Source organism: Eulemur rufifrons, chromosome 23 (assembly GCF_041146395.1).
Source record: "Eulemur rufifrons isolate Redbay chromosome 23, OSU_ERuf_1, whole genome shotgun sequence".
NCBI classification, from domain to species: Eukaryota; Metazoa; Chordata; class Mammalia; order Primates; family Lemuridae; genus Eulemur; species Eulemur rufifrons.
Genome location: NC_091005.1, coordinates 12,406,747 through 12,432,921, shown reverse-complemented (window position 1 = coordinate 12,432,921; position 26,175 = coordinate 12,406,747). Strand labels below are relative to the sequence as shown.

Genomic DNA, 26,175 nt, shown 5'->3' with positions numbered 1-26,175 from the left:
GTGCTCCTGGCGCACGGCCGGAAGTGCGCAGGCAGTGCTCGCGGCGGCGGCGACGGCGGCGGGAGGTTCGGTTGTCGCCCGTTGGCCGCGCGGCGCCGCGTTCGGCGGCCGCCATTGCAGGTCAGGCCGCGGGCGGGGGGCTCGGGAGGCCGCGGGGAGCGAGGGGCGAGCCGAGGATGGGGGCGAGGGCGCGAGGGAGCGGGAAGCTAGGGAGCTGGGGCCGGGCGGGGCGCGCGGCTCGCGGAGAAGAATGGCGAGCGAGGGGCGGGGAGCGGTGGGGCGGGGGAGGGGCGGCCGGGAAGGGGGAAGGAGGTGGAGAGAGCGGCGCAGAGGTGGGGGCGAACCCATTGGGGGCCCCCGGGGTGGGAGGGCTGGGAATTGTGGGGGAAGGGAGCGGTGTGAAGACGGAAGGCGGAGGGAAGGAAGGGAGCGAGCGAGCGGGGCGGAGTGGGAGAAGGGCGGAAAGGGTGGCCGAGTTCGGGCGGAGGACGGAGAAGGGGGCGGCGCGGGCCGAAACCTCGAGGTACGTGTGGGAAGGGGCTCTTCCCCGGGTTGGGAGGGAGCCCAGCCCGCGAGGGTTGCGGGAGCGGAGTAGAACTGGAACCAACGAAGTAGCAGGAATAGTAGAAGGGGACTTTGGCGGGGGTGAGGGTGGGACTACGAGGTTTGTTCCAAAGAACGTTTTAAATCAAGGGGGGAAGGCTTCTGGAAGAGGTAATTTGGAGGGTGATTAGAGAGTGATTCCAGGTTCTTTTGTGGGTGAAGCCGAGAGTGAGTAGGGTGGGGTCCTGCAGGAGCGAAGTACTTAAGAACCGGGAACAATTTGGAGAATGAGGGTGGTAGGGAAAGGACATTTAATCTTTGGGAGGAGGGTGAATGGTTTGGAAGATCACTTCCGTAGGGGGTGTGGAGGAAGGGTAGTTTAAAGAATAGTTTCCTTGGGAGATAGGAGGCGGGGTTAAACAGCTTGTAATCTGGAGAGGGTTGGAGAAGAAGAGGGTAAGAGGATGGAGAAGTCCCAGAAAGTGGGCGGAACTAGAAATAGGAAGTGGCTCTAGCTGAAAGGGTGGGAGGGGGGCCAAGGGAGAGGGTGGAGAAGATGGGGGCCGGTGGGAGGAGAATTCCTTATAGAGGGAGACCCCAAGCTGGGCTAGAAAGGGAGGGGGTTTGGGGAAGATAGAGGGCCATAGCAACGAGAGGAAGAAAGGTTTAGATGGGGCTGCAGAGTAGCAGAAGATGGAGAAAACTGCAGTAATTCAGATCGACTGAAGCCATCTTTTCCACCCATTGTCTACAAATACCAGTAATTGATTCCCTCCGACTTGGGAATCCTAAAATGTGATGGGAAGTACCACGTGTATGCATAGCATCTACATACGTTTTTGAACACACTTCACTAATGAAAAGTTTGGAAGCATTCAGTTCCACTGACTCTCCATAAGCCCCTTTTTGGAGGGGAGCAAGGTTCTCATTTAGAAACAGAATTTTAGACTTAGTGACATAAGACTGTCAAGAGACAAGATCCCCTTTGAAACTAAGACCATCCCTTTCAGTCACAAAACCACAATAACACTGCAAATAAAAATAATCTGTATTCAGTTGCATATAAAATGTTCTGAGTTGTTTATTTGGTGGAAAGGCACATAGAGAAATAGTCATCATATTTAGAGAAATGACCTTCCAGAACTTAATCCCAGAAGCAGTTTGGTGAACCATGACTGCCATGTTTGAATTCTTCTCCCATTATGTAAACTTGATTTTATTCTGATGACTTGCTGCTTTAATAGGATGTTTTAGTCCACTATAAGCATTAAAATAATAGTGTGGTATTAAGACATTCCGTTGGAGGTATACTGAGAAAATGCCACGTTCCTCTGGGTAATCAATAGCTTGACCCTGAATTCTTACCATGTGTCAAATGCTATGCTGAAAGCTTTACATTCATTACTTCATTTTAGAACAACCTTTTGAGATAGCTGTTTTTATGCCTAACTTATCTGTAGGAAAACAAACTTACGAGGTTAAACTACCCACTGTCACACATAGCATAGGTGGGAGAATCCCACGGTCCAGGTCTGACCTGAGCGTTCACTGCATCCCTAAACAAAATATAGACCCTGGCACAAAACAAAAGCTCAATTAATGCCACCTGTTGGCCTAGAATCTTGTGGATGTATTTTGTGTCATGTATTTAATTTTTAAAAATAAAAAATCTTACACTTTAACATGGTTGTTAAGTAATTTCACCCCAATATAAAAAATAATGAATTTTTTAAATTAGGGATTGGTCAATTAAAGCCTTGATTTCTTTAAAGAAAAAAGAAAATAACAAAATGCAAGGAAAGGTTTTAATGAAAACAATTTATGAACTATTGTTTAGCTTTATTGAAGTTTCATTTTTTGTAGTGAGGTTAAAGCATTGAGTCAAAGCTCCTTGTTTTGTTACAAGCTATATGTTCTGTTTAACTGGATATGTATCACACTTCTGGCACTTTTTTTTTTTTTTTTTTTGGTAAACTGTTACCATTATAAGGATCATTGCTCACTCTGTTCTCCATAAGAGATCAGTAATCTTTTAGCAACTTAATTTTTAACAATTCAGAGACTATAGGATAAGATACTTAAATTTTGTTGAAGATTAAAATGAACCTATGACAAAGAATGTCCTCTATTCTAATAGCTTATTTTTTCTCACACCTAAGGAGCAGAGGTTTAGGATAAAGTGAATCCTGGAGGTGGCTTTGAGTAGATTTCTAAAAGTTTTTTAAAACCTTAGTATCATCAATTGGATATGATACAAAGTAAGCTTATTGTTTGTTTTTAACTGCCTACCACACGTGATAGCTACTTTGGTGGCATAAAATCTTAATAGATTACTTATGTGCCATATTATAAGAGATAATGTGAGAATGAGGCAGAGCACAGGGAAGTTCTCATACTGAAATGCTCTGTGACTGGGGGCTGTGTAAGAGAACTGCAAGAGAGGCCATATTGTGGAAGGATTAGGGTTCACATCCCAGCTCTACCACTTAACTAGTTGTGTGACCAGTTACTTAACGTTTAACCTCTAAGCCTGTTTCCTCATCTGTGAAATGAGTGAGAAGACCATGCCTACATACATCATAGGGTGGTTGTCAGGATATAGTGAGAGAATCCAGATAAGTATTCAGAAGAGGTTAGCTCTGAGAAATGAAGCTTTTTGTATTGTAAAGTTAAGGCTCCCTGGACTTGTCTTAAGAAATCAAGTGGTGCTTTGATTTGTCAGGTTCTTTGTAATGATTGTAACAGTTATTAACTTCAAAGTAGAGAGAAGCCAAATGACAGTTCAATAAAGTATATCCCCAGTTGGTCCGATTCCAGCCAAAGCTTTTTGGGTTTTGTTAGGGTTCCCCTTATGGGTCTGGATTGGTTCTTTGAACACTGGTTCCTTTGCTGCTCTATGATTTGTTCAGGGGCCTTGAAATCATCTATACCACTGTCCTGAGAAGCAACTGTCTTGACTTAACTTGGGTCCCCCAAACCAATCCCAGGGCTTAAGACTAGGGATGATCTGGGTAAGCCTAGATAAGTAACATTTCTGGGAAATTACAAGCCAAAAAAAGAAAGGCTTTTTTTTTTTTTTTTGAAAAATGGGAGTTAAAATGTATGAAGTACTTTAAAAAAAAAAGTTTACAGATTTCAAGTCATTTGACTAATTATATAATGTAAAATTGTTTAGTACATTTAGCTGTGTAAAGGCCCAGAAAGATGGGCCTTTTCCTCCCCCTTATGAGATTAGGGATGGGGGACATAATAATTTATTGCAGGGGAAAAAAGTTTGGTTTTCTTACCCCTTCCCATCTCTCCAAGGATACATACTAGTTGTAGCCTATGAGACTGGTACCACTCTAAAATATAATGAATTTAACCTTTTTGAAAAGCTACATCACAGAAGGTTCTCCCTTGCTCTACAGTTATATTGTCAACCTGGTATTGTTCCTAACTAAAGACATGTTAGTCCCAGCCAAATCTGGGATTGAACTTGGCTCTTAAGAGAGTTGCTAGGAGAGCTCTTCCACTGACTTCCTTTTGGTTTTGTGATTTGATGTATAGTGTATTTATCAAACTGCCTTTAAATGTTGCTCTTTTTTTTTTTTTTTTTTTTTTTGAGACAGAGTCTCACTCTGTTGCCCAGGCTAGAGTGAGTGCCGTGGCATCAGCCTAGCTCACAGCAACCTCAAACTCCTGGGCTCAAGCGATCCTCCTGTCTCAGCCTCCCGAGTAGCTGGGACTACAGGCATGCGCCACCATGCCCGGCTAATTTTTTCTATATATATTTTTAGCTGTCCATATAATTTCTTTCTATTTTTAGTAGAGATGGGGTCTCGCTCTTGCTCAGGCTGGTCTCGAACTCCTGAGCTCAAACGATCCGCCCACCTCGGCCTCCCAGAGTGCTAGGATTACAGGCGTGAGCCACCGCGCCCGGCCTAAATGTTGCTCTTGATAGAGCTGCAGTTTGTTTCTAAAGCCAGTGTTAGAACAAACAACTAGAAATTGCTTTAGCCATCTTGTAGTGTTGTTGGAATGAGTTGAAACTGAAGACTTAGAAATCTTTTTCTTATACAGAGAATTTTCATTGTAATGTTACTATATTTTTTATGACTTGTGTTATACTTTTCCTCCACTTCTATGTTTTCCTGCTCTTTCTGCCTACTCTCAAGGGGATGGGGACAGATTGGGCTGCATGTTCTCATATGCTTTTTAATCAACTCCACATCAGTGGAAATACACATTCCCTGCAACCTCCATCACGTGTGTCCTCAGTGAAGGATCCAGGTGTCCCTACCTACCCTGGCCCTAAGAACAGTTGTTTAGAGTAGAAATCTCAAGGAGCAAGAAAAGGAATAATGGAATTCAGGTATTATAGGGCATTATAAAGTGTTAACATAGAATTTTTTTATTTTAAGACAGAGTCTTGCTCTGTTGCCCAGGCTAGAGTGCAGTGGCATGATCATAGCGCACTGTAACCTTGATCTGGGCTCAAGTGATAGTCCTGTCTTAGCCTCCTCCCAAGTAGCTATGACTATAGGTGTGCACCACCACACCTGGCTAATTTTTCTTATTTTTTTGTAGAGATGGGTCTTGCTATGTTATCCAGGCTGGTCTTAAACTCCTGGCATCAAGCCATCTTCCCACCTCAGCCTCCCAAAGTGCTGGAATTACAGGCATGAGCCACTATGCCTGGGCTAAAGTAGAATTTTTAAATTCACCAAAGGGATGCCCTCCCCTACAATTCTTACTATCTGGTAAATACACCCTCATGTACATAAATTACATAAATGTAGCTAGATCAGACCACCTAGGGGTGGGGAACCTGCGGTCTTAAGGCCACATGGGGTCTTCTAGGTCCTTAAGTGCGGCCTTTTGACTGAATCTAAATTTTACAGAACAAATCCTTTTATTAAAAGGGATGCCGAAGAGAAAGATGAAGCTTTTCTTGCCTCCTCCAGTGCTTAAAAAAGAACAATCTTGAAATCAGAAGGCCACAGGTTCCCCACCCCTCTGGGTTTGAGCTTCATTTGTAGATAGGTTTACAGCATCCCAAAAAGTCTAGCACAAGACAAGTTTTTACCAGCCTGACAGGTATAGAGCAGGATGGTGAGGCTGTAGGCCACAGAATTCTTACTTTCAGGAGCATGGCTAGATGTCTGCCAGTATCAATAGGCAGGCAGGGTTTCCTGCATCCATGTGTAAAGGTGTGTGTGGTCATTGAAGCCAGCGATTGGTGTGCAAGTGTAGCTGCTTTGTCCTAGTAACCAGATAGCTGTTTTCCTTTGCCCACTTAGGCTACTGTTCTGAATTCCCGTTCTAGCAGGAGACTGTCCAAGAAATGAGGAATACACTGGAAATATTTCTGCATCCTCTTTTCCTGAATGGTCCACACACATACCCATTTCAAGCATTTGGTCAGAAAGGCTTAAAGATTGATTTTGGTTGTCAGGAAATAGGCTCTATCTCTTTCTCTGTCCTTATCTTCCTAAAACACATTGCATACCTATGAGAACACCTTATTGCCTTTATAAAGCCACCTGTATTTTACTATGACTTATAGTCATCCAGGAAAATAAACTACATCATCGGTCATCATCAAAAGCTTATTTGCAAGAACTACTTCTCAATCTCTACAATACTGAGTTGTTTTAGATTCACGGCTAAAATATACCTACCATTCTTTAAATTACAGTCAAAATTATGGTGTTGAAATACTGATTTGCTTATCCCACCCTGTAAAAAATTAGCTCTTCATCTCAATAGAACTTAGAGTCTTTTTTTTTTTTTTGAGACAGAGTCTCACTCTGTTGCCCGGGCTAGAGTGAGTGCCGTGGCGTCAGCCTAGCTCACAGCAACCTCAAACTCCTGGACTCGAGCAATCCTCCTGCCTCAGCCTCCCGAGTAGCTGGGACTACAGGCATGCGCCACCATGCCCAGCTAATTTTTTCTATATATATATTTTAGTTGGCCAGATAATTGCTTTCTATTTTTAGTAGAGACGGGGTCTAGCTCTTGTTCAGGCTGGTCTCGAACTCCTGACCTCGAGCAATCCACCCGCCTTGGCCTCCCAGAGTGCTAGGATTACAGGCGTGAGCCACCGCGCCTGGCCAGAACTTAGAGTCTTTAAAGCAATTTTGCATATGTTACATTTGGTCTTCACAATAGTTTACTAAGTCATAATCTTGGTCTCAGCCCCATAGTCATTAAGTGACTTGTGTGTGAAACACACCTTAAGAGTACACACTTATAGGCAGGAACCTAAATTTGGGCCTTCTGATTTTAAATTGTTATCCTTTCTTCTTCAAGAAACCTTAGAAGGGTTTTAAAAGTGCTTCTGGTTCTGTTAATGGTAGTGGTGGGGCCTCTCTATCTATTTGAAGATCTTTGGCCTCTGAACTAGTATATTACCCCTTCTCTGGTGGTACCACAACCTTTGCTGCTCCAGAAAGTCTGGCTTATTCCGGGCTACTTGATTTCCCGTTGCCCTTCTGCTCTTGCATGTACTCAGTGCCTGCCTCATGCCTTGATTCCTTTTCATTCACCTTGGCACTTGGTTTTCTTCTTTGGGAAGGCAGAATTGTGTACTGACTGTGAATGTACATAAAGTCAGGTTGCCTATGTCCCTGTCCTGGCTCTACCACATACTAGCTGTGTGTGTACCACATACAAGCAAGTGACTTAATCTGTGCGTACCTCAGTAACCTCATCTGCGAAATAGGGATAAGTACCTGTATCATAGAGTTGTCATGATAGAGCAGTGAAATGCCACCAATACCTCACAGCATCCACTCCATAGTAAAAATTCAAAACATGTTAGCTGCTACTTACATTTTAATTTGTAGTCCAGTTAAGTTGACCAGTCAACGTGACGTTCCCAAAGTGTGTTTGGTACTCTACTTTCTACTCTACTTTTCTGCCATACCATAAGGCTGCTGGCACTGTACTTCTCCCTGGACATCTAAAATGAAGACCAATATACCAATAAAGAAACCTGTTTAATATTTTAATCAGGTGTTTGCTAAGCTTGAGCACAATTATACTTTCCATACTATACAGTTGGTAAACACTGGACTAATAACCTTCCACTAAACTCCATATATACATTGGAAAGACTTAGCCAGAAATTATAGTTTGGTCTGCTATCCCCTAAACTCCCCCAAAACTATCTTTCCCAGGAAGACACAAGTATAAGGGAGCCAGTTGTCTTCAGGCAAAAATGTCCCACTCTAGTCCCTTCTTGTAAAGTACTCCAAACTTGCCACCAGGTGGTGCTGTTATACCAAACGAAAGTATTTGAAGTGTTGGGGTATTATTGAAGTGAAAGATCATCAGAACTTTTAATGAGAGTCACATCAAAAGTCAGCTTGCCATTTGCTAAAGTTGTCTGAAGGACTTTTGTAGTTCACTTGGCCTTTTTTTAGGTTAAAGGGAGGCCCTTTGAACCAAGAGATAGATACAAGATAACCAAAGTGGTGGACTTGAAGTCATGAACAAAGAAAAAAGTAAAATCTAAAAGAATTCCTTAGTTTTTTAGTCATATGCAGAACAGAAAATGGGATATCCTTCAGAAAGGCAAGTTAAAGAGTATGGTCTCCGCAGTGTAAGTCTTGGGTTCACATCCTCTTTGACTTAGTAGCTGTGTGACCTTGAACACAATAACGACACCTGTTCCTTTTCTATGCTACAGTTGATTTTAAGCAACTAAGATGATCTTAAGAAACCTTAACCTTATAACATCTGTAAAAGAAAACTTTCACCATATGGTGGTGTTAGGGGAATAAAGCACTGAGAAAAGTACTTAGCACTCAGGAAGTGATAAATATTAGTTGTCATTATGATTATCCTAAATCGTGTTTTTCTTTTTTCTCTACAGCTTATTTTCAGTTGCTTTTTAAAGACAGAAAGCTCATGGTGCAGATTGTTATTTCTAGGTGAGTACATTTTGAGATTTTTTTAAATTTAGTGTGAAATAATTAGGGATATATAGGTTTGACATTTTCTTGGAAGCATCAGGGTCCTCAGGTGCATCTTGCACAAATCCTTGCATTTTGATCTCTAGTTCAGTGCCTAGCACTGCCCAGTTTTCCAAGAACTTACATTCAACACAAAGTTCCTTTGGGCCTTGAATGGTGGTGTAGGACACTACTCATCCTTCACCCCTCAAAAATATTGTAACCACCAGCCCTTTGCTTGCAGTGCGGGGGCTGGAGGCCTGGCAGAATGGGTGCTGATGGAGCTACAGGGGGAGATCGAGGCTCGCTACAGCACCGGATTAGCTGGAAACCTCCTGGGAGACCTACATTACACCACTGAGGTGAGGGGGCTTTTCTTTCCCTGCCTAATGCCTCAGAAAAGCAAGCTACACCAAGGTGGTGCTCCCAGGACCCAGAGTGAGGACTGCCCTCAGGTTTGTTATTCAAGGTCTAGCTAATCTGCGAAGCTATCTGCTTGTTCTCCCCTACCTCTGCAATAACAGGGAAATTGAGCTTTGAGAAATCTGGAAAGGTCACATTTCTGAAAGTGGAAATTCTCTTACATGGGGCTAGAAAGAGTAAAAAGGACACATGGGTGGGTTGTCCAGTGTGGCTGCTCTGAAAGGTTAGAGCCAGACCAGGGAGTGGAGGTGCCAGCATTGCCTGCCAAGAGCAGCTTTATAAGGCACGTGAGTGTTACGGCCTTGCCCTGAACCTCAGGCATCTCGTTCTTGTTCTGCCAAAGGGAATCCCTGTGCTGATCGTGGGGCATCATATCCTGTATGGGAAAATCATCCACCTGGAGAAACCTTTTGCAGTTCTTGTCAAACACACTCCTGGGGAGCAGGACTGTGATGAGCTTGGCCGAGAGACTGGCACCCGCTACCTGGTGACAGCACTCATCAAAAACAAGATCCTTTTCAAAACCCGCCCCAAGCCCATTATCACCAACGTCCCCAAGAAAGTATGAAAGAACCCCGGATTTTCCCTAGAGAGCGGCCTACTCCTTGGACTCGTGCTCCACTGCCACCTCGAGGACGGCTCGACAGTTCCCTGGGACCACAGGGGGGTCCTGTTCTGAACACAGGCCACCCACTGGGTGTGAACTCGGATCCCTTTCTCATGGCAGCCGGTTCTCTTGGTGGAAATCTGGCCCCATTTCCAAGGAACCCATCTCCTTTTCCAACGTCATCAGGCTCATTGGCTTCAAATCCAGCACCTTTCCCTGCTGGTGCTCGTGACCCAGGCATGGCTTCTTTTCCAAGAGGGATGAACCCCTCTGGCACAGGTGCAGTTTCTTTCTCAAGGCCAGGTGGCCTTTTGGGCCCAGGCCCAGGCCCAGGCCCAGCTCCAGCTCCAGCTCTAAACCCTAGAACTGGGGCTCTTCCAGGTCCAGGGCCTCTGTCTAACCCCAGGTTAGGAGGTCTCCCAGGCCCAGGCCCTATGCCCAATCCACGGGCAGGTGGTCTCCTGGGAGCAGGTCCTGACCCCCGAAGTGGCGGGCCTATGGGCCCTGGATCTGGACCCAACCTGAGAACAGGTGTCCTACTGACCTCTGGGAATGGTCCTCCCAATCCTAGGCCAGTTGGCCTGGGCCCCGGACCAAGTCCCAATATGAGATCAGGATTTTTAGGTACAAACCCTGCCCCCAGGTCAGGTATGTTTCCAGGCCCAGGCCTTGGGCCCAACCCAAGATCAGGTGGCCTAGGTCCAGGTCTTGGGCCCAACCCAAGGGCAGGTGGCCTGGGCCCAGGCCCTAATCTGGATGCCAGAGGAGGTGGCCTCTTGGGTACAGGATCTGGTCTTAATTTAAGAATGGCTGGACCTCAAGGCCTAGATCTTGCCCCCATTCTAAGAGCAGCAGGTCTTTTAGGAGCAAATTCAGCTTCTTTCTCACAGGCTTCTGGAAACATGGGCACAAACCCATCTTCCATGGCAAGAGTACCTGGCCCCATGGGCCCAAACTCGGGTCCAGGCTCTCGGGGAATTGGCCTTCCAGGGCCAAATCCCTCTCCCATGTCAAGGGCCCCTGGCCCTATAGGCCCTAATTCAGGTCATTTCTCAAGGCCAGCTGGCCCCATGGGGGTAAATGCCAATCCCTTTCCGAGGGGCGTAGGTTCTGGGGGACTGAACCCAACTGCCTTCTCTCAGTCTTCTGGCACGTTGGCATCAAACCCAGCTACCTTCCAAAGGTCTGCTAGCCTCCAGGGCTCAAGTCCAGCAGTTTTCCCAAGAGCCTCTGGACCACTAGGCCCCAACCCAACTAACTTCCCAAGGGCCGCTGGCTTGCAGGGTCCAAGTCCAGCTACTTTCCCAAGGTCTACTGGCCCATTAGGCCCTGGTCAAGTCGCTTTCCCTAGGTCAGCTGCTGGGCACCTGGGCTCTTCTCCAGCAGGCCCTGTGGGTATCAACCCGGCTCCTTTTGCAAGGCCAGCTGGGACCCTGGGTCTCAACCCATCTTCCTTTCCAAGGATGAATGGCCCTGCAGGCAAGAGTTTGGTCCCATTTCCTAGAGTGGGGAGCCTCCCTGGCACAAATCCAGCTGCTTTTCCCAGACCAGGGGGTCCAATGGCTGCAATGTACCCAAATGGAATGTTACCCCCTTAAACACTGTTTTCCCTCCAGGACCACCTTGGTTTCCAGGCACTGTGGTTCTGGGCAGGGGCTGTCTGTTAGATAAAAGGGTAGATACGGAGCTACAGTCTGAACAACATACCTGGGGCTCAAGTTAAAATGAGCCATCTTTTTCCTCGGCTTTTTTCTTGACTGAAGGTGAAATGTTATTTGTGGGACGTGGACTGCGGCAGGTGGGAATAATCCTAGCCTTGAGAGAAAGGCTCTCCAGCCTTCCAGAAGCCTGCTGTGCTTTTGTCCCACAGCTTTCTGCCCCTTGTTTCTTACTAGTTTCTTGAATTGTTCTTGTGGACTTTTCCTCAGGGATACATGGGCCTGCAGGTCCCAGTTCATATGTAGTCCCCTGCTCGGCACTGGAGAATCAGCTCACTGCTCTCTAGAAATGTTGCATTGGTGAACGGACCATGCTTCGGTAGCTCTGACCTGGGCAGCTTGGACCTGGTCATCCTCTACTGCCATACCTTTCCCTGGGGGCCTACACACAGAACAGGGAGGTGGACAACCACTTTAAAGACCCACCAGATGCAGTTTCTGCTTGACTGACTGGGCCTGCAGCTCCCTTCTCCTGGGACTTAAGAGACGGCCAGATTTAAGGCTCCTCTACTCATCCCTCTCCACTGGTACTCCCAATCAAAGAACCTCAAAATTTAAACTGATGTGGATGGGAATACGAGAACTGGGGTGGGGGTGGGGGATGAAGGGAAGAAATCACTGTGCTTCGTTCAGCCTGACATAAAAGGATGATTGGTGGTTTTCCTGCATTGTATCTTTTCTTACTGTTTCTTTAATAAACGGGATGAGAGGGCTGCTGATGTCACTCCATTTTGTTACCTGTTCTGTAGGGGAGGAAGTTTACTCTGCTTTTCATTGTTTCAGCTTGGCCGCAGTATTACGTTACCTGCCAGTTCAAATGCTTTTACTCCAGGAGGAAGCAAGCTTTGGTGTTTAGCCTTAGCAAGGGCGCTCTCATCTGCCAGTTATTTCACCAAAGACTCTGCCTGTATAATAAAAGTTAAACCACCATGAGTATGCAGGTATCGGGGTGGGCCTACTGTATCCCCCCGTCCAGCTGTGACAACCTTTTGTACTTTCGAGTCCCACTGACAAGACTGTTTCTACCTCAAGTCTCTCTTTTGGAACTGGAATAAAGAGCTAGCTTTCATTAAGCACAAAGGACGTAGCTCAGATACCAATGTTATGTGAGAATCTTTATTTTGACAAATAAGTGCAGTATAAAAAATTTGACCTGAAAAGTAAAAAAAAAAAAAAAAAAAGGCAGGTAAAAATAAATATGTTTACAAATTGTAGAAACAATACAAAAGAGGATTAAAATCCTCAATGAGGAAAAACCAAAATGCGTCCAATTGTATAAAGGCTCTTCCCTTGCAAGAAACGGGGATAAAGCTGAAGACCCAGTTTGGTTTTGCTGCTGAAAAATGTACAAAATAACTTAGAAAAACCAGTCGAGGTCAAACGTTGTGAGCCCACTGCCTGTACCTGCCTGCTTTTGATCCGAGAGGAAAGTTGATGACCGCAGTGCAAGGCAGAGCTGGTGGTAGGACAGCCAGCAGTTCTCCCTCCAGCGTCCATAATCCTACATTAACGTTCAAGTAAAAGCTGAAGAAAAACAAGCCCTTAGTTAAGTCTGAGCTCTGCAGTTGGCTGACAGGATTTCCTCCGTTGTAGTGCTCAAAATAGTTTACTTCTTGGCCAGCAGAACTGCCTTTAGCCAATGCCTGTTGTCTCCCAGCCTTTATGGGTTGGGTCTGACATCAGCCATCAGTCTTAAAAGCAACTCCAGGCCTGTGTGATACGGCAGCTGCTGGCTACACCTGGAAAACCCTCGAGTTCCCGGGAGATGAAGGAAAGCACCAGGGTTTGCCCATCTGTGGCTCAGAGCACACCTTGTTTCTTTGTTGGAAGCACCTGGGTACACTGGAGGCTTGCCCCCCTCAGCTGCTCTCCACCTTGGTGCTGGTTCTGAGGAGTTGGCTGGCCCCTCTGAAAATGGACGTTTCGAGAGACGGAGCAAGCAATCCTTAAGTCAGAGGCTTAGTCAAGATCCCAGGTTTTAAACTCGAATGCTGAGAAGTCTGTGGGTTGCAAGTCACTAGAAAATGGCTTTTCCCCTCAATCAAACAGCTTCAACAAACATGAAAAAGCAAGAACCTTAGGCTGTAGGAACCAATTCCATCTCCTAGTTTGGTTTCTGGAAAGAAGCTTGAAAAAGGAGTGACTGTCTGCAACCTGGGTACAGAATTCCCTGGAGAAACTACCGAGGAGAATGGACAGTCTCAAAGATAACTAGCTTGAATTTGAGGGTTCAATCTGGAAGCACTGAAAAGCTTTCCATTGGAGATGATTGTCAAGAACAGTAGCCTGAAAGTCATGCATGCTAACCCGGCTGCCAAGGAGTCTGTCCAAACAGCTCCAAGACCGTAGCCAATTTGATCAGAAGCTCTTAGCAGTTCCCATATGCGCTGAGAGCAGAGGGTCTTGTAAGAGCCCAGGCTCTGCTCCAGTTGCCACCTTGAAAAATTTACCCATGACGACAAGGGTGGAAGAGGTGACTGCAGTTATACCAAAAAAAAAAAAAAAAAAAATGTGCCTTTGAAGAAAGTGAAGTGAGGAAGATCTCTTTGCCTCCAATCAGAGCTGAATTTGAGAGGAATTCAGGAGTATACAGGTTAAAATACTTAAGACCTCACACTTCCTTTTTAAACATGTTGGGGTTTAATCTTCCTGATGGATGGCTAAAACAGTTTATCTCCCCAGCAGAGACCACAGACAAGCTAAGAATCCATCTAGAAGTCGAGCAATTTTCAGGTGGAACACCCAAGGCCTTCATATAGCCCATGGCCTTTAGCACCACCTCTTTGTTCTTCCTGGCAAACTTTCCTTTTTAATACATACTTTTGAAAGCAGTTCAATGCTAACTGCCTGCTGGTTTGGTTCATCCCTGGGATGTTGAGATGTGGAGTGGGGTACATCACATAAAGCACCATTCCTGGACCCTGTTTCCTGATGCCCAAAGATCAGGCTTTGGAGCCTTGTATCTCAGGCGCAGTCTTATTGCATTGATGACTGGGGGGTGGGGGGACAATAGCTGGCCCAGACCTCTCAGGAGAAATTCTCTCACCACCTCTGGTTGCATTCAGATTGGTTAGGAGAACCTCTTCCCACAGGCTGCCATTGCTCACGCACCAGTGAGAAGTTGACACTGAATTGAACTTATTTGGTTTAGCACACTTCTGAGTTCCCTCTGGATCCCAGGAGAAGTAGGGTCTTTCCCAGAGGCCACTGCTTATGTGCAGATGCAGGCAGACAGGCAGCCTGAAACCACACAAGCCCCCTCTACCCTGAGCCTGAGAATTCAGTGTTGCCTCCTCTAAGTAGAGCTGCCCAGGCCATACTACAGTCACCATTCTTTGCGTTTTTAGATTTGTCCTTTGGACCATTAAATTAAAACACAACACTCCCTCCTCCCTCCCTCCCCCATCTTTTCTCTTTCTTTCCCCTTCCCTCCCTTACCCATTGCACTTTTCCCGCTCTGCTTGGGGGCTGTGTCACACCTCAGCAAAAGCCAAGCTATACTGCTCTGGCTTCTTCCCGCATCTCCGGGCAATGATGGCCAGATACAACATGAGGAGGGCCACCCAGTAGCAGCCATACAGGATGGCCCCGGAGACAAGGAAGGCTAGCTCCGTCTCACTGAACAGGTCCTGGCAGTAAGCTGTATAGGCCAGCCCCCCCAGAAGAACTGCCACCCATATGGACACAGGGATGAGGCCAATGAAGTTCACCACAATGGTTTTCCGGCCAGAGGTGCCCCAGCCAGACTTGTTGATAGTAGCAATGGCAAAGATCTTGGCTGGCAGGAGGCTGGACATGTAGAGAAGGGAGTAGAGGGACATGAAGATCATCTCTGCATTGCCTCGCAGGAAGCAGGCATAGGTAGCCTTGATAATGCCTACCAGCTGCACCGTCAGCAGGAAGAGGAGGATGTTCCAGATGCGGCCACGGTAGAAGAGCTGTATGACCGTGGCAATGAGGAAGAAGGGGAAGAAACCTGTGACCACCGATTCGTAGGTCATCCAGAGGTGATGCTTATGGAACCAGAGAGAGTTGTAGAGCCACTCCCGGAAGTAAGACTTGCTCCAGCGGGTCTGCTGGTTGAGCCACCGGAGATACTTAGTGGGGGTCTCTGTGAGGCACTTGGAGCGTGCTGTATACTTAGTTCGGTAGCCAAGGCTCAGGACTCGGTTGGTGAGGTGCCGGTCATCCCCAAAGCTGCACTTGCTGCCGAGGAACTTCTGATGGTACCAGTCCTCCAGGAATTGCTGGAGGAGGCTGTTGCGGTACATGCCCAAGGGCCCACTAATACACTGCACACAGCCAAAGTAGGACTGGCAGGCCCGCTCCACGTTGAAGGCCATCCAGTACCGCACACTGCTCAGGAAGGAGATCCACGAATCATACTTGTTGAGGATCTGCAAGGGAATAGAGATGCTGGGCCTCCTTACCTGAGGATGTAAGCCCCAGAGGAGACAGATGCCAGAGACCTTGAGGCCTCCCTGCCCTGGGTTCTGTGGCCCATTGCTCAAATTCCTGACCATCAGTGCTAGCCCTGCTGGAGCTGGGAAACCTGAGGCTCAGAGGAGCCAACGACACACGTACTCACTGTCCCCAGCACCCGTTCCACTTCCCTACTGTGTCGTCTGCACTGATTTTCCCAGCTGAGTTGCTCTAGCAGTCAAAGCCATCTTCAGTTTCAGGAGGCAGCTAATGGTGGTGGCAGAGAAAAGGGCTTGAGAAAGATGGAAAACACTACCCCAGGCACGTGTCCTGAGCCCCGTACAGTTGGAAAGCTTCTAGGGAAGACACGGAACCTTGTCTGCAGTATCCTCTGGAAGACCTGGCCCCTTATTCTTACCATACTGCCCACAGCTCTTCGGCCCATCCCCTAAGAGCAAGGGCTTCCCAAGGGTCTAAGTTTGGAGCTACTGTTGTCTTGTAGCTCAGGCACAATCTTGTTGCATTGATGACTAGTTGCAGGGGGTGTGAGGTGGGGAAGGACGCTAGTTGGCCCAGACCTGTCAGTAGAACTTCTCTCACCACCTCTGGTTGTGTTCAGATGGAAGACCGGCCAGAAAGGAAGTACCCTCTAGGATCTATGGCCTTAAAATGCTCTGCCCCTCCGTGCACTATAGGCTCTCTCCATACCTACTGATACCCCTGTCCCCGCATCCGGAAAACGTAGGAAGAGGTTGGCTGGCAAATGAGGTGAGCCCTTTGATACCAGTGAAAACTGTCCAAGGGAAACCTTCCCCCAAATACTAGGAAAACAAGACACCCATTTCCCAAGCATATTGCTGTTGGATTAGGAAGCAGGAAGAGTCCAGACCCCCACCCCCAGGAATCCCTGGTTACTTCTTACTTGGACATCTCCCCCGACTCCCCCTACTTGGGGATCCTCCTCCAGGACTCGAAGCATCTCGATGGTGCAGGCTGGATCCAGCACAGTGTCGGAGTCGCACACCTGCAGAGGGAATGCACTGTCGGTCCATTTTGACCTCGGGCCTGGACGTCCATGCACACCTGTGCACTTCTATGCCCCACCCCACCCCCAGGCTGTGCACTGCCTAAGTGACATAAACCCCCTTACATGACTCACTTCTGGCCACTAGCAGAAGATCTATGCCAAATAGAAGGGGCCAGAAGAAAAACAGGAAAGTAAGGAAAAGAAGAGTTCCAACACCAGGCTTGACGGCCACTAGGCTCGGAGAGAGAAACCCAGAAGAGAGATGCTGGGCCTGGAAACGGAAAGGTGCTTAGCACTGGGCAAGTGTTTAGCCTCTACAGAGCCGGGCTCCACAGAAATGATCTCAGTATTTCTCTGGGGTCCCGGGGCAGAGGGGAACAAGTCACTGAAATCAGATGACAGGCACAGCAGGCTAGACCAGGGCCAGCAGACATTCCTCAGAAGGCCAACAAATGGCTCCTGTCAGAGGCCACTGCCTGAGGCTGTCCCGTAGGGTTGTTAACAGCAGGGTCCCCATTTCAGCCTCTGGCCTCTTGGACAATCTGCAGCCCCAGCGGTGAGGCTCTGCCTCCTCACAGGCACCTCTGTGAGACCACAGCACGGCTGCCAGGCCGCCTGTGCGCTCTCCACACACTCCCTTGGCCGACTCTCTAAGGCCAGAGCACAGCGTGCCCAGCGCTGCGCTGGCCTGGAATCTACCCTGAATGGCACGGACACTGGCAGCAGCTGCCTCCAGTCGGCCTCAAGGCTCACAGTCCGATTCCAACAGTGATCCCACCATCAGTTGAACCTGGGCTATGAATGCTTACCCTGGTGGCTGACTTTGTCTTTGTTGATGAACCTTGTCTGTTTTCTAAAAAATTACTTGAAGTAGTACAAAGAATCTAGATAACCACAGGGGCCGGGCAGTTTACCGACCCCTGATTGAGCTCTGTGGTCACTATTCTCAGAGCAGAGGACATCATCCAGAGATGAACCAAAACCCTGTTCTGCAAAAGCCTAAATCCTTTTACTAAAGTTGCTGAGTGAGAGCCCATCAGCCTGCAGGAAGGAGACTGCCTCCAACTCTACCCAGTTTTCTCTCTCCATGTTAGAAGACAGGGTAGTCACAGACGAGCTGCAGAAGGCGGCTTCGGGACCTACCAGGCTGGGTCCCTCACACGTGCTCCCTATCGCCTCACCAGACATGTCTTCATGTCCCGGTCCATGCCTGGGAAGGGCCCAGGGAGCCTCCTCAGCTTACAGGCCAAGCTTCCCAGTGCTCTGGTCTCACTGCCACTTCCTGTCCCAACCCTCACCCACTCTTCATATGCAGCTTAGGTTCCTTCACCCCAGGGAGGCCTTTCTAGCTGAGGAGGGCTGGGGAAGGGGGTGCTCTTGTGCTGCCTGGGTCCCCCCGCTGGCTAGAGCAAGGTCCTCTCCCAGACAGGGAAGGCCACACACCCTCAGCAGGGCTGTTGGAAGACGGGCTGAAAGCCATCAAGCGTTCGCTGGCTGTAGCCCAGGGCTGCCTCAGGCAGGATCCCAGGGCCATAAAGAGAAAGGCCTGGCTCAGGTGTGTGAGCCTATCTGCTGCTCCACCAGCGCACACAGGAGGTGACATGGAAAGGGAGATGTGTGGCGGAGCAGGGTGTGGGGGATCCTGTGCTTCAAGGGAATAGATGACAAAGTCACATGCTCATTTCAAGGCTTGAGCATGTGCCAGGGCTCAAAGGGCTTTTTTTCCTAAGCGTTTGGGTCCCCAGGAAAGTTTCACAAAGGCCCCACGACCCCAAGTGAACCGCAGAATCAAACAGCCCTCTCGGCTCTCATCCCTCCCTACGTGGCTGAGGAGGTCCTTGGGCCTAGGAAGACAGAAAAAGGTAAGGCATCAACTCTCACGCGAATACAACTTTCAAAAAAGCCACCACCTCCTAAGTCTACGCAAGCTAACATTCGGTGGGCACACTATAGAAACTGTACGTGGCATTAGAGGACTCGACACGATGTTAGCAAGACCGAGTTGGTACACAGGTGGGCGACCAGAACAGCCACTGTTCTTTCAAGCATTTATCAAGTGACAGGCAAAACCCTCCCCTGGCAGGTGTGGAGAGGGGCAGAGACAGAGGCTGTGCAGATGCTGTGAAGAATTCTGGACCAGAAATCTGGGGTCCTGGGTCTTAGTTTCTGCTGAAATATCTATTGAATTTTGTACTGAAATGTGTGAGCTTTAATCTTGTCAGTTCTAAGTTTTGTTATTTGAAAACTGAAGCCACGTTAACCTTGTCAGCCTCACAAAACGCCCAGGCGCATGTCCGTGACCACCTTGACCAGAAGCTGGGCAGGGTTGGTTCACAGGCCCCGCCCGGCCAGTGTTGCTGCCAAGTGAAGCTGGTAGGTCTTTCACGCCTTGTCCCGCCATCTTCCACCTCACGGACATGATTTTGACACTAGGAAGAGTGGGACTTTTTGGCCCATAACTAAAAACATTTTGAGTGCTTTTGAGCCTAGCTTCTTTTGCTATTCACTGTGCTTCTTTATGAAGAGGTTCACCCCATGCTGTCCGTGGCGAGGCAGTGTGGTACCACCGACAAGAGTGGCCTTGCCGCAGGCCGCCTGGGCTCCATCCCGGCTCTGCACCTCACTAGCAGTGTGACATCAGGCAGTTACTTAGCCTGTGCTTCGGTTTCCCCTTTCTTGAGTAGAAATAACAGTACTTACCCCCTAGGAGTATTATGAGGCTTGAAAGAGCTAATGTTTTAAGAGCCTACGTCTGTGCCTGGTGTGACGCCAATGCCGTGCACCTGTTTGTTATCACTGGGACAGCACTTAGAGATCTGCCCAGGGTCATAGAGCCACGAAACAGCAGAACCAGGATTCCAACCCAGGACTGCTGGGCAGAACCATTATGCCTTGTTGCCTTCAGTGCAGAGGAAGGGTGTAAACAACACAGGGGACCTCAGATTCCTGGAGGACAGTATGCCTGGCTGGCTGGACATGTCCCCATGTACACACATCCTAGGGAGACAGCCTTACCTGGATGTAGTCCACCGAATCACCAAGGGCCTTGAAGGCCGTGTACATGACCTCGCGCTTGCCTCCCCACTTCTGCATGATGCACGAGAAGGTGCTGGCCCGCACCACATCCCGCACGCGGTCCATGCCCTCCTGCAGGCTGGCCTCCGTCTCACCCTCACCAGCCTCGTGGAAGTTGCTGCGCCACACAAAGAAGCCAGCTTGCTCAGTGCCACCTAGCACCTCATGGAAGATGTCCAGCATGTAGGCGTCCTCCTGGCGATTGCCGTCCACCACCATGACCACCTTGAGGTCAGGGAAGGCGATGCGCTGGGCAGAGCGCAGGCACTTGCGCAAGTAGTCAGGGTCCTCCTGGTACGCAGCAATGCAGAGCGCCACCGAGCCCCGCCGCGGAGAGGGCAGCTTCAGTGGCCGGCCGGCCCGCCGCATGCGCCTGTGCTCCAGGAAGGCAAACAGGCTCTGGATGAGCAGGTGCAGGCCCAGGATGGCCCCGTATAGGCCGAAGGACAGGTAGTGCTTTTCTGTGTGGATGAACTGGTAGCCCGTCACGTAGGCTGCCAGGATGCCGCCCAGCACCGCCAGGGCAAACAGGCTGGTGCCCACCACACGCAGGGCTGTTGTCAGCTGCACCGGCATCTGGCGGGAGAAGGCAGGAGATGTGGGGTCAGGCAGGAGGCAGCATTTCCAGTCAATGGGAATATGGGCGTTCTCTCAGGCCTGGAACAGGGGAAACGACCCACTAATAAAAACCATTACCACTTACTGAGCATGACTAAGACCTGTAGGCTCAGAAGCCAAACTATTGGCGTTCAAATCCCAGCTCTGCCACTGGCTATCTCTGTGACCTCTTAGTTATTTCATCTGTAAAATGTGGATTGCAGTACTAACCTCACAGCATCTTTGAGGGTTAAATGGGTGACATGTGTAAAGCACTTACAGGAGCACTTATTGTGAGACAAGCCAAAGCCCAAAGTGAGTTATGTGACACCTGGTGGCAGGTAGATGGCGGAAGTGGCATCTGCCTGACTCAAAGCTCTAAAGAGGCAAGCTTCAGGGGGTGCACCTGGGCTGCAGTGGCCAGGGAGGGGAAGTGGAGGGGCAGGGAGGCAGCCGGGGGCCTAAGAGTGTCTCCCTACCCTGTACCTGTCCTGCGACAGGATAGTCACCAGGAAAGCACAGCTATCCTAAGGCCCAAGAAGAAAGTCAGAGAGAAAAAGAAACAGCAGGAAACAAAGGGAAGGGAGAAGTGAAGTCTTCCCTTTCTCAAGGCAAAAATCAGTAAGAGAAACTTCGCCTGCATTCCCTGCTGCCTCACCTTTTTCTCATTTATGTGGGAGGCAGGAAAGAGGGAAAGGAAGGGGGGGACGCAGACAGGAGAAAGAGGAGGAAATGAGAGCTGGGGTGTGGACAGCTCTCCTGGAAGCCCAGCTCTTTAGAGCACCAGAGGGAACTGCAGCCACCACTGCAGCAGCCTGGAGGGGTGGCTGCCTGGGGAACCCCAGCGCGGGGCGGCCCCTGTGTGTTCGTCCCCCTGCCTGGCAACTCCTGTCAACGACGCCACGTTTCTGTTCGCAACCATGTCAGGGCTACTAACATCTGCCCTGTTGGAACTGGCTGTGTTTCAATGAGAAGAGCCCAAGACTTGGCACCAGAGACGGTCTTGAGACATGCTCTGCTACTTCCTGGCTGCCTGACCTTGCCCGTGCTCTGAGACTTAGTCTCCCCATCAGTGCAGTGGGGGCTCTAATGGTTTCTTGCTTCATGTCTCAGGTAAATCATTTCCTGAAAATGGAAACACTTCAGCCCTGAAGAGCTACCCGAGTGGCCACGCTGACTGTGGTTTCCACCAGAGCCGGGTGGGGAGGTGGAACGTTGGTGGTGGGGGGGGAGGTAGAAGAGGCTGACAAGGACTGCTCCCTGCCCTCCATTCTGACCCAGGCCCCCACCTCCTCTCCTTGTCACTTGCCTGATCTGGAGAACCCCGTTTCTGCCCAGGTCTACACAGTAACATCTCACTTCCAAAGCTTGCTCCAACTCCGGGTCTCAGGAAATCGAGCCCCCAACACAAACACGCCTTCCTGTCAGGGGACACCTCTCACATAGGAGGAGTGAGGAACACGCAGTCACTGCCTAAATCAGCGCAAGACTTAGGCACCAGCAGCCTTCCAGCAGCTTCGGTCCGGAAAGAGCTGTTGGCAGCCTGGCCTCTCTGGGAAGCACGGCCTCCCGGCGTTCTGCCCCGCCATCCCCGGGAGCCTGCCGCGTGCTTCCTCTGCAGGACTCCCAGCCCTCCCTCATCCTCCCCCCACTGCATGCGCCTGCAACCCAGGCGCCCCCAAGCCTGCGTCCACGGCCCTGGAGCGCCCTGTCCCCCCTCTTGGGCTTACGCGCCGAGGGGGCCCTGCGGGGCCCCCGCTGTCCGCCTGCGCTCCGGGAAGGGGCAGCGGTGCGGAGGCCAGCCCAGCAACCTGCCGGGCGCTGGCGCCCCGCCTCGGTGCAGTGCCGGAGGCGGTGCCCACCAGGTCAAAGCAGCTGGGAAGGCTCTCGCCACGCTTCTCGCCCCCACTTGAGCCTCACCTTTTGGCAAAGGCGGCGCCGGCCACACCCACGCGCCGGTTTCCCACGACCCAGTGGGGAAGGAACGGAAAACCCAAGAAATCACTGTCGGAAAAGGCCTTGCTTATCTTTCCGGGGCCCCAGCTACCTTGGCAAAGTGTGCCTGCAGACAAAGGCAGCATCCCCGGTGTCGCCGGTCCCCTCCTTCCCCGGGCGGGACCCCTCCCCCGCAGAAATCAGAGGCACTACCCTGCTTCCCCAGCCTATCCGCTAGAGGACCCAAGAAAGTCCCGCAGCAGGATACCCCACGTGCAGTCAGGCGCTGGTTTGGGCTCCGGTTGAGGGTCCCCCTCCCCAGACAGGGGATGTGTCACCCCAAGCCGGCGGAGGTGGGGGGCTGATCTTAAAACGTGGACTGCCTTTCGTCCCCACACGCTTTGCTCATCCTGGGGAACGCGGCCCAGGCAGGCTAACACGCAGTCGCGATTCAAGGGCACGAGGTTGGGGGCGCTCCTCAAGACCGGCCCCCCGGACGACGAAAGGAGAAAACCCGCCAAGGACGCACGCCTCTCTGTCCACACACACCCCCAACTTTGAGGGGCCGCCTGGTCTGCAGCGTCTCTCTAGCTGACAGGTGCGCCCTGCCGCGGGGCCCACAAGCGGCGGAATGGAAACTTGTGCGCGAGGCGGGGGCCCCTTCTCTAGCGCCCGGCAGCCCTCCGGTCCCTCCGAGCCGGCAAGGGAGGGGAGCCCACGCCCGCAGAACAGCCTGCCGTGGCCCGGCTGACCCGCAGGAACCGGGACGCCAAGTATCTCGGTGCCCCGACAGGTGCCACCCCTGGGCGAGCGTGGAAGGTGGGGGGGAGGGGTACTCCAGCAGCCCTGTGCCCCGCACTGTCCGCCTCCTAATTCATTCACTAACCGGGAGCTGCAGGGGAGGAGGGGAGGAGAGGCCAGAGGGGGAGAGGATGGAGGAAGAAAGGGAGGAGGGGTCAGTGGGGAGGGGGCTGCAGGAACCGCGCCGGGAAGCCTGAAGCTGCCGCAGCCCCAGCCCGCCTCCCAGCGCCGCACGCGGCGCCCGCAGGGCGGGGAGCTGGTGGGGGTCCCGGGGCTCGGCCAGAGGCACCCCGGAGCCCAGCGCGGCCCCCGTGCAGCCCGCCCCTCCGAGGTGGCGGCCGGCGAGCCGGGCCCGCGCTCACCGTGCCGCCGGCTGCCCGCGCTCCGGTGCTCAGCAGGCCCGCGGCGGCTCCATGCCCCTCCTCCCGCGTCTCGGTCGCCGCCGCGCCTCCCGCCTCGGTCGCCGCCGCCGCGCGCTCAGACTGACGAGCGCCGGCCCCGCCGAGCCGCCTTTAAGTACCGAGCGCGTCCCCGCCGGGAGAGGCGCCCTCCTCCGGCCCTGGGACCGGGAAAGTTGGCAAGAGTGGGAGGGCTCCCCGAGGGCGCATCCCCTAACCAGCTCGGTCCCAGGAGCTCCCAGGGCCAGCGCTCGGCGGGGACGCCGGGTCCCGCGTGGACGCGGCTCCTCTGGCTCGCAGACATTCGCATTCTCTGCTCCCTCTTGGAAACTGGGTTCCGCCAATGGGGCCGAAGGCCGAGCTGCTCAGCGCTCGCCCCGGGGCCAGCTGCCCAGGGGAGGTGGTCATTGTGCCCAACCTAGAACCCGAAGCGTGGTTAACTTTAAAGATAACACGTTGGGACTTCCAAAATTCTTACTCTCCGTCCCCGCCCCCACGCCCCGCTTTCTAAGCCCCAAAACGTACTCACCCTGCAAAGCGGGCGAGCCGACAGAAATCTTCCCCGACTTCTGCACGCCAAGGAGCTGTTCGCTGTACGGGGTTCCCTAAAACCAACACAGCGGAACCTTCCTGCTGGCAAGGAGCAGAAGAGAATAATTGTCAAATATAAAAAGGCTGGTCAAAGAAGGTGTTAACAATTGTGACAGCTTAGCTTTGAATTCCGCAGTGGGGCGCTGATGACTTTAAGGCTGTTTGCAAAAGCTGCAAATGGTTTTGCAGGAACCTTGGAGGTTCCGGTATCTTAAAGCCAAAACGAATCCTCCTCCCCTTTTTTGCACCTTTATTGCCGACATTCATGACCCCTAGATTCCCAACTGACCTTATCTCCAGTAGATTCCAGGTACCTGAAACATGGTTCTAGACCGCAGTGAGGTGGGGTGGGGTCGTTGAGACCGGGGAGTTGCTATTAGAGGAAGGAAGTGTAGAACCAGCTGAAGACACTGACTTTTTACATCTCAAAAAAACTTTAAGAGAAACTCTAATTAAAGACTGGTAAAAAGTGAATTTACATGTCCTCCAAACACACCTGAGATCATTTCCATTACTTCCCAAGTTGCAACGAATCTATACGCACCTGGGTTGCAATCTATAAGTTGCTCCTCTCAAGAGGACTTACGGACTGCCCACCCTCACTCACTCTGGGCCACTGAGCTCACTCCTCAGTCCTAGGCAAGCAAAGACCCCAGGCACACCTACTCCACCCACTCCCATCTTGCATTACAAAAATCAAATTATTTCACACTTTTGCTTGAGAAAATCATTCATGCGCTATAGGGTTTAAGTGTTTTTTTTCAAACTAGTATTGAATCCACAATGGGAATGTGTTTTGACCTTGAGACCGCCTGAGGGGCCCTACGAGAGCCCCTCCTTCATAAAAGTACACAGAGATGGAGAGAGAGGGCCTCTGCAGTCAGCCAGCCAGTTCTGCCACTAGTGTGGCAGTGAGCCTCAGTGTCATCATCCCAGAAATGGGGTTGTTAGGAGGATTGTTACGAGGTTTGAAGAGGGTGGCTGAGAGTGAGTGCTCAGTAAATGTTAGCTGCAGTTAATCTCAACCAGAGAGTGGCATCGTTTGCCCATGCTATGGATTCTACACGCCCACCCTTCTAGAACCGCGGTGCCCAGCTCTGCCTCCCCTCTAGAGCCCCCCATGAAACCCGTCCCTGGTGCCAAAAAGGTTGGGGACTGCTGCAGAGCACTCAGTGACAAGAAGTTCAGAGAGCAGAGTCTGAATATATGAAAAATGCCTTGTCCCTATTGCATTAGGGACTCCCAAAGCCCTGGACCACTTCCTCCACATCCAGAGGTATCACAGAGCCTAGAGTTGCTGGAGACTTGAGGATCTATCTGATCCTACCTCCCCCCCACATTTGCAATCTGCAAAATTTTAGAATAGGGAAAACAACCAAGGGCTGGGCAGGGGCAAAAATGAATGCATGTATCTGGTGGGGAGCAAATGGCCCACTTAGAGGACCATGTCCCTGTGGAGGGAGGGCCCAGCATGGCCAGGTGCTCTGTTGTTAAGAGAAGCCAGAAATCCAGATTTTTTATGGGAAATCTCCTAATTTTAAGTGTTGGCAATTAAGTCAAATGTTGAAGGGAAAAAAACTCCCTCTGTGGGCCAGGCAAAATGCGTCTGGTGAGTCATATCCAGCCAACTGGCTGCTTATAAGTGACCTGTTTAGAAGCTCAAGGAATGGAGCAGCCAGTTTGGAAAGATCCTTTCTGCCCTCAGCACAAGAGCAACATGACTTCTCTGGGAGCCTGTTTATTTCCCTGGGGCTGGTCCAGGATCATCTCATGCTTAGTTTCTAAGGCTCTAGTGTCCCATAGGCTTATTGCTCGTCCTACTCTGCTGCCTCCAGGAAGTTTCCCAGGCGGGGCTGGTTCAGCACAACCTCGCTAGTCAATTAGAACCTCTGAAATGAACAGTAGGTCCAGATGCAACATCAGGACAATAAGCGCTCTGCCCATGCCAATTGGCTTTGCTCCCTAAATGGCTTCCCCTGGGGAGCAAACTCTCTCTTTCTGATCTGCAGGGCCAGGGACCTGGTGTTATCAGGCAGATAAGAGAGTCTTTACCTTTGTGGCAGTCTATGCCAGGGAGGATTTGCCCGTAATTAGCATC

General features: G+C 50.6%; 3 protein-coding genes across 9 annotated transcripts; 2 read left to right on the top strand and 1 right to left on the bottom strand.

Annotated features, from left to right (window-relative positions):
• Positions 1-18: 18 nt before the first annotated feature.
• On the top strand, positions 19-11,944 carry DERPC (DERPC proline and glycine rich nuclear protein). 7 transcript variants are annotated; one of them, XM_069497770.1, is made up of 5 exons: positions 19-120; positions 8,405-8,462; positions 8,728-8,845; positions 9,250-9,792; positions 11,442-11,944. In XM_069497770.1, exons 4-5 carry the CDS (start codon positions 9,471-9,473, stop codon positions 11,516-11,518), a joined length of 399 nt encoding a protein of 132 aa, XP_069353871.1. In that variant the 5' UTR covers positions 19-120; positions 8,405-8,462; positions 8,728-8,845; positions 9,250-9,470; the 3' UTR covers positions 11,519-11,944. The 7 variants fall into 7 exon arrangements, with proteins under 7 accessions (XP_069353871.1, XP_069353868.1, XP_069353872.1 ...); XM_069497767.1 differs by lacking the exon at positions 8,405-8,462 and having other exon boundaries at positions 9,250-10,203; positions 10,243-11,944; XM_069497771.1 differs by lacking the exon at positions 8,728-8,845.
• On the top strand, positions 8,412-9,474 carry CHTF8 (chromosome transmission fidelity factor 8). Its single transcript, XM_069497773.1, has 3 exons — positions 8,412-8,462; positions 8,728-8,845; positions 9,250-9,474. Exons 1-3 carry the CDS (start codon positions 8,440-8,442, stop codon positions 9,472-9,474), a joined length of 366 nt encoding a protein of 121 aa, XP_069353874.1. The 5' UTR covers positions 8,412-8,439.
• A 593-nt stretch (positions 11,945-12,537) lies between the features above and the next one.
• Positions 12,538-24,772, bottom strand: HAS3 (hyaluronan synthase 3). The gene is made up of 4 exons (XM_069497765.1): positions 24,016-24,772; positions 19,696-20,331; positions 16,576-16,677; positions 12,538-15,628 (listed from the first exon to the last, which is right to left on the bottom strand). The coding sequence occupies exons 2-4, from the start codon at positions 20,329-20,331 to the stop codon at positions 14,705-14,707; spliced, it is 1,662 nt and encodes a 553-aa protein (XP_069353866.1). The 5' UTR covers positions 24,016-24,772; the 3' UTR covers positions 12,538-14,704.
• Positions 24,773-26,175: the final 1,403 nt, after the last annotated feature.

Coding starts and splice junctions, on each gene's coding strand:
- CHTF8 (XM_069497773.1), top strand. CDS start 8,440: ATGGTGCAGATTGTTATTTCTAG. Junction 8,463..8,727: donor GTGCAGATTGTTATTTCTAG/GTGAGTACATTT, acceptor CTTTGCTTGCAG/TGCGGGGGCTGGAGGCCTGG. Junction 8,846..9,249: donor ACCTACATTACACCACTGAG/GTGAGGGGGCTT, acceptor GTTCTGCCAAAG/GGAATCCCTGTGCTGATCGT.
- DERPC (XM_069497769.1), top strand. CDS start 9,471: ATGAAAGAACCCCGGATTTTCCCTAGAGAGCGGCCTACTCCTTGGACT. Junction 10,204..10,242: donor TGGGCCCAACCCAAGATCAG/GTGGCCTAGGTC, acceptor ACCCAAGGGCAG/GTGGCCTGGGCCCAGGCCCT.
- HAS3 (XM_069497765.1), bottom strand. CDS start 20,331: ATGCCGGTGCAGCTGACAACAGCCCTGCGTGTGGTGGGCACCAGCCTG. Junction 16,678..19,695: donor ATTCGGTGGACTACATCCAG/GTAAGGCTGTCT, acceptor TTCCCTCTGCAG/GTGTGCGACTCCGACACTGT. Junction 15,629..16,575: donor GAGTCGGGGGAGATGTCCAA/GTAAGAAGTAAC, acceptor ATTCCCTTGCAG/ATCCTCAACAAGTATGATTC.